Source organism: Gopherus evgoodei, chromosome 19 (genome assembly GCF_007399415.2).
Source record: "Gopherus evgoodei ecotype Sinaloan lineage chromosome 19, rGopEvg1_v1.p, whole genome shotgun sequence".
In the NCBI taxonomy this organism is placed as follows: Eukaryota; Metazoa; Chordata; order Testudines; family Testudinidae; genus Gopherus; species Gopherus evgoodei.
The window spans coordinates 1,644,939-1,658,876 of record NC_044340.1 but is presented as its reverse complement, the minus strand read 5'-3'; the positions used below and the strand labels follow the sequence as shown (position 1 = coordinate 1,658,876).

At 43.2% G+C, this 13,938-nt stretch overlaps 1 protein-coding gene across 1 annotated transcript in view; it reads right to left on the bottom strand.

The window, feature by feature from the left end:
- Positions 1 to 13,938, bottom strand: part of LOC115637398 (homeobox protein PKNOX2) — a 78,137-nt gene that overhangs the window by 53,938 nt on the left and 10,261 nt on the right. Inside the window, exon 4 of the mRNA XM_030538648.1 lies at positions 2,750 to 2,869. Coding sequence (XP_030394508.1) covers positions 2,750 to 2,869 — 120 coding nt within the window. The remainder of the gene's footprint in view (positions 1 to 2,749; positions 2,870 to 13,938) is intronic.

Sequence of the window (13,938 nt, the reverse complement as noted above, 5' to 3'; positions counted from 1 at the left end):
TGCATGGCAGAGGCAACAAAAATAAAACATTCTTAATCTAGTGAAAACAGTGTACAAGAAAAATTAGCTGTTCTCTGCCAGGGCAAGAATGTGAAGTGGCCATACATTCTGGTCAAATTATGAACCAAGGGTCAGATTTCCAGAGGTATTTAGGCATCCAAAGATGCAGATGGGCACCTAGTGGGATTTTGATAGACACCTATCTGTTTGAAAATCCCAGTAGGCACCTATTTGCATCTTTATGTGCCTAAATCCCTTTGAAAATCTGCCACTAAGAGCTCTGAAAAGTTACCATGGCGATAAGCAGATAAAAGATAATACATATATAGAGATGGTGTATGTGTGGAACAGATCCCTATTTGGGTTTCCATTACCAACCAATACTTTCATCCCAACATTGGGTTTCCAGTGTTCCCATCACCACTGTATATAGGTGCTTAGTTTTCTGATATCTCTATATCTGATGCAGCCTGATTCCCTACTTGCTCTAAGTAGCAGGTGCACAGAGCATTCTTAACAAAAAGGGTGCAAACAATATCTAGATGTCTTAGGAAGTGTGTAAATTAGCCTAAGAGATGCTACCCTGTGATCTCGTCATTATTAAGGCATGGGGCAGATTGTGGTATATGCAGATGGTCAAATAAGTCACTGTAATGCTTGGCAAATGCATGGCAAATTTGGCATTCTAGAATCAAGCAACTATTCAGGAATAATATTTCCTGATATTTGCCCAGCCTAGTTCTGCTTGCAACAACAGGTGCACCACTGTCATCATCCGAGCTGGCAGACAGGCAGGAGTATGCTAAAAGTGATAGTGTATTATGATACGTAGAGCTGTTTGTAAACATTCTCATCCATGTCAGCTATGTTTTTATTCCCATATACTTCTTATTTACTTTGATAGTTACGGGTAACTATGTCTTCTGGGATTTGAGACTGCATTCCCACTATGTGTACACTAATATCATCAGCTGCCACTCCTTCTGTGCTCTGCATAACGGAGAACTTTCACATCTCAGCTGATTGCCATGGTTACAGGCAACCTGCTGGGACATCAGGAATCATAAATGAAGATAATTTTACAGCATTTAGGTAAATAAACTTCCACACTGAAACCATACCCCAGGTTGCTGACTCAGCAAATGCACAAAGATTTGATAGGAAAATAAGGTTTCAGAGCAACTTAGCTTTTTACTATGAGATCTGAGAGGTAGAGACAAGCTGCACGACCCATTACCCCCTCCTCTGGGACCTTCACTGGCTGCCTATCTGTCTCTTAATATGTAAGAAAATGGTCTTTTTGGTTTTAAAAACACTCAACCACACCTTTTAGCACAAAGATATGCTGGAGCTGGAAACTTGTCAGGCATGTAGGAACTGATCCAAAGCCTACTATCATCACTAGGAGTCTTTCTGTGGGTCCGCTCCATGGTGGAGGATACTTCTTTCCAGGGTATAAAAGCAGGGGGAAGTGTGGCTTCACTGGAGAGCCACAGCCTTTGTGGAGCTACAAGATCTCCACACTAATGACCCTGTCCTCTAGTTAATCAGCCATGGTTCAGGTGGGCCCCATGGGATCCACAAGATTTAGTGAACACTATGCAGCCAGTTTGCTAAAAGGGTAGCTACATGGAGTTTTCTTCCCTCTTAGCTCCTTCTTCTATATCTTCCCCTGTAGGGATAATCAGGCCCGGTGTTAAGCACAGTTGTGTGGTTTTCTCTATTTGTTTTGTTAATTGTATATCTTAATATAGTTTTCCTTATTTTATAAAATGAACACCTAAAATCCACAGGATGTACGACAGCACTAGGGGCTTGTCTACATAGTGCAGCAATGCACACTAGAGGGTTATGATTTCCAAAGCGAATCGAGATGTTGAGCACTAACTAGCCCATGCAGAAGTCTAGTTGCATGAACTAAAATTTCCCTATTGCATAGTAGCATACTACTTTAATGTGCTAACGTGCACCAAGGAACTTTTAGTTTGCACAAGTAGGGTCAACACAGGTCAGTTAGTGCATAACACTCTGATGCACTTGAGAAACCACAGCCCTCTAGTGTGCACTGTCATACCATGTAGACAAGCCCTGAATTATTGTTGCACACTCCTTAGCCTGTGCATGTCCTGATTTTGTGATTTTTGCTGTGTAGCCATAATGGTGCCTTGGTGCTGTCTTTTACGCTTAATTTTCCTTGATAATAAATATTTATCTTTATCTTTGAAAGGAGCACATGACAGGTCAAACTGACCCAAAATTTAGGTTTTGTGGAAGGAAGCTTGGCAAAATGTAAGCCCAATAGAAAAGTTTCAAGGTTTGTTTTTAGAGAAAGAAATGTGCCTGCGTAGCATTTCCATCCCAAATACTGAAAGGTTGTGCAAATGAATGCAGATATAACTGGTCAGAAACTGAAATGAAGCCAATTAGTCTATTTCATGCTCCAGGATGAGAGAAATGCAAAATATAAACAAAGGGCATAAGCAGTGTAACATGAATTAGATTTCTTAAAAATTCCTTCATTTACATCCTTAAGGTTTAAATTCATACATAACACCCTTCTTCCTCTTTGTTAAAGACAACAAAGTTTTTATCAGTATCTTCTGACTGACCCTCCTGAAGATTTTTGTACGACATTTTATCAAAGCATTAGCACGTTAACTATTCTCTCATGAAGAGGCAGTGTAAGATGAGTACGCTTAAAACTTGTCCCTGCTTAAAAATCTCTTACACGCTTATTGACTTCTCTCACCATAAGATGCTGGAAGAGCCAGGAACGCATTATATTGGTAGCGTGCTTCGGTAGCACTCCCCGTTTGTTCTTTGACTTTTTATCTTCATTGTCAAGGAGGGAGGTCAGATCCAGGTTAACCTACAGGGCAGGAAAGGAGAAAGAAAAGCTTAAACAACAGTGCAGGTAAAATTGTGTTGCCATGGTGACAAAACACACAATGGCTGTTTGATTTCATGGTGACTTTGCTGGGCTACAGAGCTTTCTGCCATTCACAGAGGTAAAAGCAAAATGGCTTAAGATGAATTTTATTAAAGCCTTTCTTCTGTAACCTGGCGTAAAATACGCCATTTCTCAATGAAGATGTAGGATTGGCAAATGGAAAAAGAGAGACTTTAGAGCTTCTTTACTGGAGGTGATGTGGTAAATAGTAACAACTTCATCACTCTTGCTTGCACCTGTTGTTTTCATTAAGTTCACATCAAAGTGACTGAGCTGCGTCAGAGTCCTTGTCTGCACTCGGGGATAATCTCAATTCAGCAACTGGGGGGGTGGCCAGTGTTTGGTGCAGCTATACCATTGTTAATCCCTATTTGCCCCAGTTTTCAATCTTGATTAGCTCAGTCAATGCAAACTGCAGCTTGCCTTTGTTTACCCTGAATGGTCAGCAGCGATACGGTTCTACTGGCTGCTGAACTGGGGTTGGTCAAGGTCTAATTAGAATATGGAAGGGTTGGTAAAAGAATGTGCTATGTCTGTATATATGTAAATAGTTAGTAACAGGTAAGGTGCCAGTACATGGCAATTTAAGAATATGTAGCAGAGTTCTAGGGTATTAGGTACTGCAAATGGATTCCTCTGGCAGCTCATGACAGCCAGCTCTGGTCTTGCTGAACTGCAACTACAATGAATCTGGCAGGCAACCTTGATCAAACTTTCCTACTGAAAAATATATTACAATTTGGCACAACTGACCCTAAGTGCCAACGCAAAGTACAGGGCCTGGGCACCAGTGCTCCAAGCATGTGCTTGGGGTGGCACTTTCCAAGGGACTCTGGCTCCATTTTTTTTTTTGCTTAGGGCACAAAAAGCCGGGAGCCGGCTCTGAGTGGAGATGAGCTGCAACCGTGGGTGGGGGTCGGGGTGCGGGGAGGGCCACAGGAAGTAACCCTGCAGGGAGAGGCCAGAGGAATCGCTCCCCCCCCAGCTAATCTCTGCTCCACTTCCACCTGCTCCCCCAAGCGCGTCACCGCTCCGCTTCTCCCCCCTCCCTCCAAGGCTTGCTGTGCAAATCAGCTGTTTTGCAGCAGGCCTGGGAGAGAGGAGGGAGAAGCAGAGCGGTGGTGGCATGCCCAGGGAAGCAGGCGGAGCAGAGGTGAGCTGCAGCAGTTGGGGGCATGGGGAGGGCCGCAGGAAGTAATCCTGGGGGGAGGCAGAGGAACCGCTCCCCCCCAGCTCACCTCCACTAGGAAGGAAGGAGGGATAGGAGGGGAAATGCATCATGCCTGGGGGAGGAGGCGGGGCTGGGGATTTGTGAAAGGGGTTGGAATGGGGCAGGGAAGGGGCGGAGTTGGGGTGGGGCTAGGGGAGCATGGGAAAATTTTTTTGCTTGGGACTGCAAAAAACTTGGAGCCGATTGTGGCAAAGTATCATTCAAATATGTTACTAACAGGCCCAAATGCTGTCTGATTTGCTCACATCAGACACAGAATACAGTTAGTCTTAAACAGTAACTACCTTTTCTCTGAACAACCGTTTGCTGCTTGAGATGAAAACCCTTAATCTATTAATAATAGGAGATATACCTATCTCCTGGAACTTGAAGGGACCTTGAAAGGTCATCAAGTCCAGCCCCCTGCCTTCACTAGCAGAGCCAAGTACTGATTTTTACCCCAAACAGCCCCTTCAAGGATTGAACTCACAACCCTGAGTTTAGCAAGCTAATGCTCAAACCACTGAGCTATCCCTCATTCATTTATAAGGAGTTATAAACATGTGAGTCTCAATGAGCTTATTCCCAGAACAGCAAAGAAATGTTTTTAAATAGAAAGGTGTGTGTGTGTATAAATATGTAACCCCCCAAGTAGATTCCTTGGGTTCTGTGTGATGGTAGTTCAGTGAGAGGTACATTGTCCCTGGTAGGGTAGGAAGGGGGCCAAGGACAGACTCGGAGACTGCTTAGCAACCCAGAGGGAGAGAGGAGAGTCATGTAGAACAATAGGGGCTCTGTTGGTTTGGGGAAGGATTGCAGGAGCCTGCTCAGAGCAAATGATTGACAAGGGAAAGCAAAGGAAGAAGAGCTAGCCTGAACAATAGGGAGTGAGATGCCCTTCCCAGGGAGCCCTGAATGGGGGAGAAGCCATTTTGGGGAGTAGTCTGCAGCCAGCTAGGGTAAGGGCAGGATGGCCTGTCAAGGGTGGGGAGACTGGTGAGTCCCAGTCTTGCATGCAGAGTTGCCCCTGAGAACTGGCCTCTGAGGACCTGAAAGCAAGATCCCTCAGCTTGAGCCTTTCCCGCTCCAAGGCAACACCCAGTTTCTAGAGTTTTACTGGGAAAACTTCCCCCAGCCTGGCTGAGTTAGCCCCCCAGCCCCTCAGGTGAGATCAGTCACTGCATGGCCAGCTCTGCAGGTGCTTGTCCAGGGCTGCTCCCTGCTGAGAGTGTGTCTGAGCACTGAGGCTGGAGACTACAGTTTGGAGTTTAGTAGAGTTATTGTAACCTGCACCATGAGCCCGGCACCCTGTAGCGGGGAGGTGAAATCCTGGCACCAGGAGCAGCCTGACTCCTGCATGGAGAGGATGCCTGCCAGCAGCGCTCATCAGCCCCTCTGTAGTGCTGAGGAGTCCAGAGCCATCTCTGAACCTGCAGATCTGTTGAGAGTGCACCATCCTTCAGTTAGCTAGTCAGGGAGTGTCCTCAAGCCCGGGGGGAAAGGTTTGGGAATTGTATCACCTGCTGCCTATTAAATCTGCAGAGGGACTTACTACCCTACCATGTGAGAGTCCTTTGGGCTGTACTGAACCCAGTCAGCAACATTGCTAACTGCTGCACCAAAGATCTCATGGTCGCAGCCATCAAGGGCCCCTGTGAAGTACACCTACCAATGGGATGCTAACTGTACATTTGCCAAATCAGGTTACATGACTGGGGAAATTCACAGGTATTGTCAGCATGGACACTGGTGACCCCGAGAATATGTTTTACCCTGTTATGTTATATTTACCTTCTGTTTAATAGAATTACTGTTAAATATATTGTAATGTGTTTGTATTATCGCTTGGTAGTCTGCAACTATCTGCAAGTAAGTGGGTGTTACTCTGTGATTAGAATTTTCCTCCCAAGCTGCCCTGGTGACCCTGCCAGGAAGGAGCAAGGCAGGTGGAGGCACTGCCAAATACATTCCTATGGGAAGAAAAAGAAGTTACATTCTGTTGAGTAGATGGCAGGATCCAGAAGAACCCAGGCCTGTCCATCAAAACCCATAAGGAGCTTGGCACTAACGGAAGTAACCAGGTGGATAGGGGGCACTATATATATTCTTGGGAAGAAGAGTTTTAATGAGGTTGCAGGAAACTAGCTGAAATCTCAACATCAACTTAAAGCCTTTTCTTTTATTTTATTTTTTTTTAGGTTCTTCATCAAAACACTTCTCCTGTATGAATTAAACATCACTATGGCAGCCCTGTGTCAGGTATAAATGATTCCCTCAGGCAAAGATTATGATGTATTGCAGGGCCTAGGCAGAATAAATTACCCAGGCAGTACAGGAATAGCATCAGGAGGTGCTTGTCCAGGGCTTTGTCACTGCCACAATATTCCCAGCATACTTGTATTTCATACATCTGATCAGTTTCACGGTATGATCTGAGCCAGCAATTCCCTTTATACATTAAAAAGAACCTAGATTTGGATTTTATTTTTTCTTCCTCATCCAGGCTCAAAGAGCTGAGGACAAGGTAAGGACCATGGAGACTGCAGTAGTGAAAATCCACTTAGGAGTGTTTTAGTAAGCTTTGTAAAATAAGAAATAAATGCATTAATGTGAAAAGAGGGTGAGTGCAAGTTCAAAGGACTCAAAGGCTGATCAGGTGCTATCTGGTTTCAACTGGCGCAGTGTGAAATGTTGAAACTGAAATGCAGGGTCTCACCTGTGTAACACTAGAAGGTATATGATTTTCCCCAGATCGGAGCGTGCCAGGGGAAGAGACTAACTGGAACTCATTTGCAACAGCAAGAAATACCTACATGGAATTTAGCTGGGACTGTGGCAGGTAAACAAAAGTAGCTACTCTGCTCTAAAAAGTTAGGGTCATAAGGGGAGAGGGCTCGCTGTCGGAGTAAAAGAGTCTGCACTGGGATCGGATGGGGAGAGAAAAGGGGAGGGCTCCTTTTGAGCTCTTATTCATTCCCTGGGTGCGTTTCTGTATCAAACAAAGAAAGAGGGTAGTTTGTACCCTCTATGTTACCCTGTAAATGCAGAGGCTGCATTATTACTCCTGGGAACCCGCGACTCTTCAGGAAGTTTGATCCTGGGTCTTACACTTTGTATTTGAATAGTTTCAAGTCCCAGACCATGTTGTTAGAGACATAAAGAAAGTCAATCTCACCAGACCTTTCACAGCCTCCCATCCATCAGGTAGCTTTTCTGGAGAGCACATGAGTAAGGCTGCCTGTCTGTCACAGAGGTAATGGAAATCATGGATTTGGTGACTTTCCATGACCGCCGTGACTTCTGCAGTGGCCAGCAGCAGCAGTTTGGGTGTGTGGGAGGGGCTTCAGGGCTCGGACAGAGGGTTGGGGTGCATGGCAGTGCTTACCTGGGTTGGGGGGCGCTCCCCAGCTCCCACTGACATGTCCATGCAGCTCCTAGGCAGAGCAGCCAGAGGAGCTCCGCACACTGCCTATGCTGCAGGTGCTGCCCCCGCAGCTCCCATTGGCTTTGGTTCCCAGCCAATGGGAGCTGCGGAGCTGGCATTGTGATGGGAGCAGTGAGTTGGAGTCCCCTTGGCTGCCCCTCCCCCTATGAGCTGCAGAGACATGCTGGTCAGAGCCAGATAGGGAGCCCTCCAGCCCCACCAACCCTTCCCCCTTCCAGGACCAGCAGGGGTCCCAGGCCACGTGCCGCCACCTGGCCCCCCCTCCCAACACCAGCTGTGCACCACTGCCCGCCTTCCCAGAGCACCCATGGTCCCCTCAATTCAAGTTTTAGTTAAGGGTATATGGTAAAAGTCATGGACAGGTCACAGGCCATGAATTGTTGTTTATTGCCCGGGACCCATCCATGACTTTTACTAAAAATACCTGTAACTAAAACATAGCCTTACATATGAGTGATGATTACTCATGAGTGATGAGCCTTACATTGAATTCTCCAAAACGTTTATGTCTCAAATGAGCAGGTCTCCCCCAACCAAAAAGAATTAAGATTTATAAATAATGGATGGCATCTCCGTACCTTTGGAAGTTTTAGCCTTGGGAGCAGGAAGTATTATGGAAGGCTGCCACTTCCATAGTTAAGGTTGAGAATAACTTTCTGTTTAACAGCTGACTTTCAAAGTGCTGAAAAATCCACTTCCCTAGGGGTTTGTCAGAAAATGTGTTATGCTACAAGAGGGACTGGGATATACATTGTGCTATAAATTTGAGGTTATTTGGTCAAGGGTTTCCGAAAATATAGGTTCTCTCCAAACAATGAGAGCTTTGAACATTTTCAGATTTTTATACCTTTTTTTGCTGAGCGCTACAGAAAAACTACGGCTCTGTCCCTCATAATAATATTGTGGTGGATTGAAAACTGATATGGCATGATATTTTGATTAAAAAACTAGAATGATACAAAATCAGCTCAGCACACATTAAATGGATTAAAAAACACTGCTAACTGATAGGTCTCAAAATGTAATTGTAATCAGAGAATCATCACTGAGCACTTGTATTTCTAAGTGGGGTCCCACAGGCATCAGTTCCCAACCTTATGCTATTTAACATTTTTAGCAATGATCTGGAAGGAAAAAATATCAGCTGATGACATAAAGATTGAGGGGAATGGTAAATAATGAAGAGGCTGGGTCCCTAATGCAGAGCAATCTGGACTGCTTGGAAAACTGAGACAAGCAGACAATATGTATTTCAGTTCAGCCAAATGTAAAATCATACGTTTAGCAACAAAGAATGTAGACCATACTTACATGATGGGGGACTCTATCTTGGGAAGCAGTGACTCTGAAAAATACTTGGGGGTCAGAGTGGATAATCAGCAGAACATGAGCTCCCAGTGTGGTGATGTGTCATAAAGGGCTAATGCGACACTTGAATGTATAAACAGGAGAATCCTGAGTAGGAGTCAAGAGGTTATTTTACCTCTGTATTTGGCACTGTTGCAACCACTGGAATCCCATGTCCAGTTTTGGTGTCCATACTTGAAGAATGTTGAAAAATTGGCAAGAGTTCAGAAAATAGCCACAAAAATGATTGAAGGATTAGAAAACATGCCTTATAGTGAAAGACTCAAGGAACTCCATTTTTTTGGCTTATGAAGGAGGAAGATAAGGGGCGCCTGGATCACAGTCTAGAAGTACCTACATGGAGAACAGAAATTTCATAGAAGGCTCTTCAGTCTAACAGAAAAAGGTAGAACATGATCCAATGTCTGGACGTTGAAGCTAGACAAATTCAGATTACAAATAAGGTGCAAAGTTTTAACAATGAGTGTAATTAACTATTGGAATGATTTACCAAGGTTTGCGGTGGAATCTCCATCGCTGGGAATGTTCAGATGTTTTTCTAAAAGATCTGCTCCAGTTCAAACAGGAATTATTAATATAGGGAAGTTATCTGGCCTGTGTTATACAGGAGGTCAGACTAGATAACCACAACACTTCCTTCTGGCATCATAATATATTAATCTGAGTGGGTTCCTGGTCCATGATGATGGCTCATAGGCATTGTGATAAGGCAAATAATGAATAGCACCCCCTTAGTTTTGAGAGCCAACAGGGGCTATTGTGATCATGTACATGGCCCTCCTGCATAACACAGACCAGATAAAATGGGATCCCTGATTCCTCATCCCTGGATCAATAGAGCTAGATCTAACCCTGTGGGTCAGTGACAGTATATGAATCATGAGAGCACAACATGATGCAGAAAATGGTAGGTTTTCTTGGTTATGTAACCACTAGCATAGCATGTGCCATGTTCCACTGTAGTGGCTGATCCACACTGAGGATAATCATCTATTGCCACCACTTTAACTCTTTAACTCAAATAGTAGATGTCTGTGCTGTGGATCTGAAGGTCTTGTAGGTATGTGGCAAGTCTCCAAAAAGGGCCATGTGTCTGGAGTTTAATATACCTATCCATACACACACGCACATCATATCATTTGAAGTTTATTTTATGTACATTTCAATGAGATATGATATGGAGTTGTCAAGTGGTGCCATAAACCTGTAGGCAAGATTGAATGTACCCAAATGAGTCTTTGGTTCCCCCCCCCCCTCCACAGTTCCAGAAACACTGCCACATAACTACAGTTTTTACTGTAGAAGTTAATTTCAGCACATTAATGTGGTATTTGTTGGTCAAAGCTACCAATCAACAATGTATTGAAAATTGATTGGTTTTGCATGGACATTTGTTTAGAAATCATTAAGCTGTTTAGTATTTGGCAGATGTCAACATTTTGCAATATACAAACGTGAAATGTTTTCATCTTCTTAATTGCCAAATTGTGATTATAATAGCTTTCTATAATTGCAGTTCAAATTTGCTGTCCAGGTCAGTCTCACACTTAAGGCTGTGCTCTAATAGTGGTTTGAGCATTGGCCTGCTTAAACCCAGGGCTGTGAGTTCAGTCCTTGAGGGGGACAATTAGGGCAAAAACTTGGGATTGGTCCTGCTTTGAGCAGGGGGTTGGATTAGATATTACAGGGATAACAGAAACACGGTGGAATAGTAGTCATGACTGGAGTACAGGTATTGAAGGGTATGTGCTGTTTAGAAAAGACAGAAATAAAGCAAAAGGTGGTGGAGTAGCATTGTATATCAATGATGAGGTAGACTGGAAAGAAATAAGAAAGGATGGAACGGATAAGACAGAGTCTGTCTGGGCAAAAATCACATTGGGGAAGAAAGCTACTAGAGCCTCCCCTGAGATAGTGCTTGGGACGTGCGATAGACCACCAGGATCTGATTTGGATATGGACAGACCTCTTTAATGTTTTTAATGAAGTAAATACTAATGGGAATTGTGTGATCATGGGAGACTTTAACTTCCCAGGAGAACAAGTGCTAGTCGTAATAATAGGGTTCAGATTTTCCTAGATGTGATAGCTGATGGATTCCTTCACTAAATAGTTGCTGAACCAACAAGAGGGGATGCCATTTTAGATTTGGTTTTGGTGAGTAGTGGGGACCTCATAGAAGAAATGGTTGTAGGGGACAACCTTGGTTCGAGTGATCATGAGCTAATTCAGTTTAAACTAAATGGAAGGATAAACAAAAATAGATCTGTGACTGGGTTTTTTTATTTCAAAAGAGCTAACTTTTTAAAGAATTAAGGAAATTAGTTAGGGAAGTGGATTGGACTGAAGAACTTGGGGATCAAAAGGTGGAGGAAGCCTGGAATGACTTCAATTGTGGTAAAAACCTCTCCTCAAGCCAAGACTAGTTTAAGTTTAGAAAATGTTTTATCTTTATTTCTCTTGTAAACACTTCTGACTTTAATACCTGTACTCACTTAAAATCTATTTCTTTGTAGTTAGATAAACTTGTTTTATTCTTTAGTCAAAACGAATCCAGTGCTGTTACTTGTTTGGGTAACTCAAATCAAACGTAAATTAAGTTGTCATGGGATAAGAGTCAAGATCCTGTCATGGATTGAGATCTGGTTAAAAGACAGGGAACAAAGGATAGGAATAAATGGTAAATTTTCAGAATGGAGAGGGGTAACTAGTGGTGTTCCCCAAGGGTCAGTCCGAGGACCAATACTATTCAACTTATTTATAAATGATCTGGAGAAAGGGGTAAACAGTGAGATAGCAAAGTTTGGAGATGATACTAAACTGCTCAAGATAGCTAAGACCAAAGCAGACTGTGAAGAACTTAAAAAAGATCTCACAAAACTAAGTGATTGGGCAACAAAATGGCAAATGAAATGTAATATTGATAAATGTAAAGTAATGCACATTGGAAAAAATAACCCTAACTATACATACAATATGATGAGGGCTAATTTAGCTACAACTAATCGGAAAAGAGATCTTCGAGTCATCATGGATAGTTCTCTGAAGACATCCACGTAGTGTGCAGCAGCAGTCAAAAAAGTACACAGGATGTTAGGAATAATTAAAAAAGGGATAGAGAATAAGATGGAGAATAGCTTACTGCCCTTATATAAATCCATGGTACGCCCACATCTTGAATACTGTGTGTACAGATATTGTCTCCTCATTTCAAAACAGATATACTGGCATTAGGAAAGGTTCAGAGAAGGGCAACTAAAATGATTAGGGGTTTGGAACGGGTCCCATATGAGGAGCGATTAAAGAGGCTACGACTTTTCAGCTTGGAAAAGAGGAGACTAAGGGGGGATATGATAAAGGTATACAAAATCATGAGTGGTGTGGAGAAAGTGAATAAGGAAATGTTATTTACTTGTTCCCATAATATAAGAACTAGGGGCCACCAAATGAAATTAATGGGCAGCAGGTTTAAAACAAATAAAAGGAAGTTCTTCACACAGCGCACAGTCAACTTGTGGAACTCCTTGCCAGAGGAGGTTGTGAAGGCTAGGACTATAACAGGGTTTAAAAGAGAACTGGATAAATTCATGGAGGTTATGTCCATTAATGGCTTTTAGCCAGGATGGGTAAGGAATGGTGTCCCTAGCCTCTGTTTGTCAGAGGATGGAGATGGATGGCAGGAGAGAGATCACTTGATCATTACCTGTTAGGTTGACTCCCTCTGGGGCACCTGGCATTGGCCACTGTGGGCAGACAGGATACTAGGCTGGATGGACCTTTGGTCTGACCCAGTGTGGTCATTCTTATATTCTTAACTCAATTTAAAAGTAGCGAGAGTGTTGTATATTGATCCCCTTAAAGGGGCAATGGGTCCAGCACACCTGGAATGTCCAGGAGAGGGCTGGACTGTGCAGAACATACGTTTAGGGGAGTGTGTTTGGGCCACTCTGCAGGTAGTAACCAAAGCTGTTTGAAGCCAGAGTGTTGCTGGTGTTTGCTGACAGGTTGCTGGGTTCAGAGCTGCTGGACGAGGGCTGAAGCTATACACAGACACTCAGGAGGTGACCTGCATGTTGTTTGGCTTTTTGTGAGGAACCCAGGTTGGGAGCTACATTAGCAAAGCATTGAGAGGAACCCCAGGTTTCAGGGCAAGTCACTGGTCTGGATTTTACCCCAAAATGTCATGCCCAAAGTCTCAACAGAGACCACAATGGTGAACAACATGATGATAATGATACCTGTACATATTTATTATTAGATTTTGTTTAACCCTTAGGTTATTGTTGTGATGCTTTGAGATCACAAAGAAACCCAATGTTGTCTTAGTTTAATGACTGTGTATTATTTAACAGCCAAATGCAAATATTTCAAAGTTGTCATTTTAACATGCTGGTGTCATTGTTTGTGCCATTACCATAGAAATGGAATAACTTGACCACTCTGCATCATATCTCATCTCAAAGTAAACCTGATGAGTTTTGTATGATGTGTGTGCAGAGAGGGTAAATTAAGTCAACCAAATTACTGGTGTTTACTGCTCCCTTACTGGGTTCAAACCACAGAGGGAGGAGTCATTGTAGAATCATAGGATTGGAAGAGACCTTGAGAGGACATGTAGTCCAATCCCCTGCACTCATGGCAGGACTAAGTATTATCTAGAGCATCCTGGACAGGTATTTGTCTAACCTGCTCTTAAAAATTCCCATTATGGCTCTATGTGACAGAATTTCAGTTTTTATTACTTGTTTTTTTAAAAAACCTAAAACTTCATACTCATTACTTTTATTAAAAGACAGTTAAAATGGCAAAATCAAACACTAACTGGGTAGGAAACACCCATGCAACCTTAATTCTGCTTCTGTGTGTGTATTATGACAGTCTTTAATTACATGAGTATAGAAACAGAGGGATCCCTACCTCTGTTACAAAAGAGGCATATAGTTAGGTTGCACAGACAACCTTACT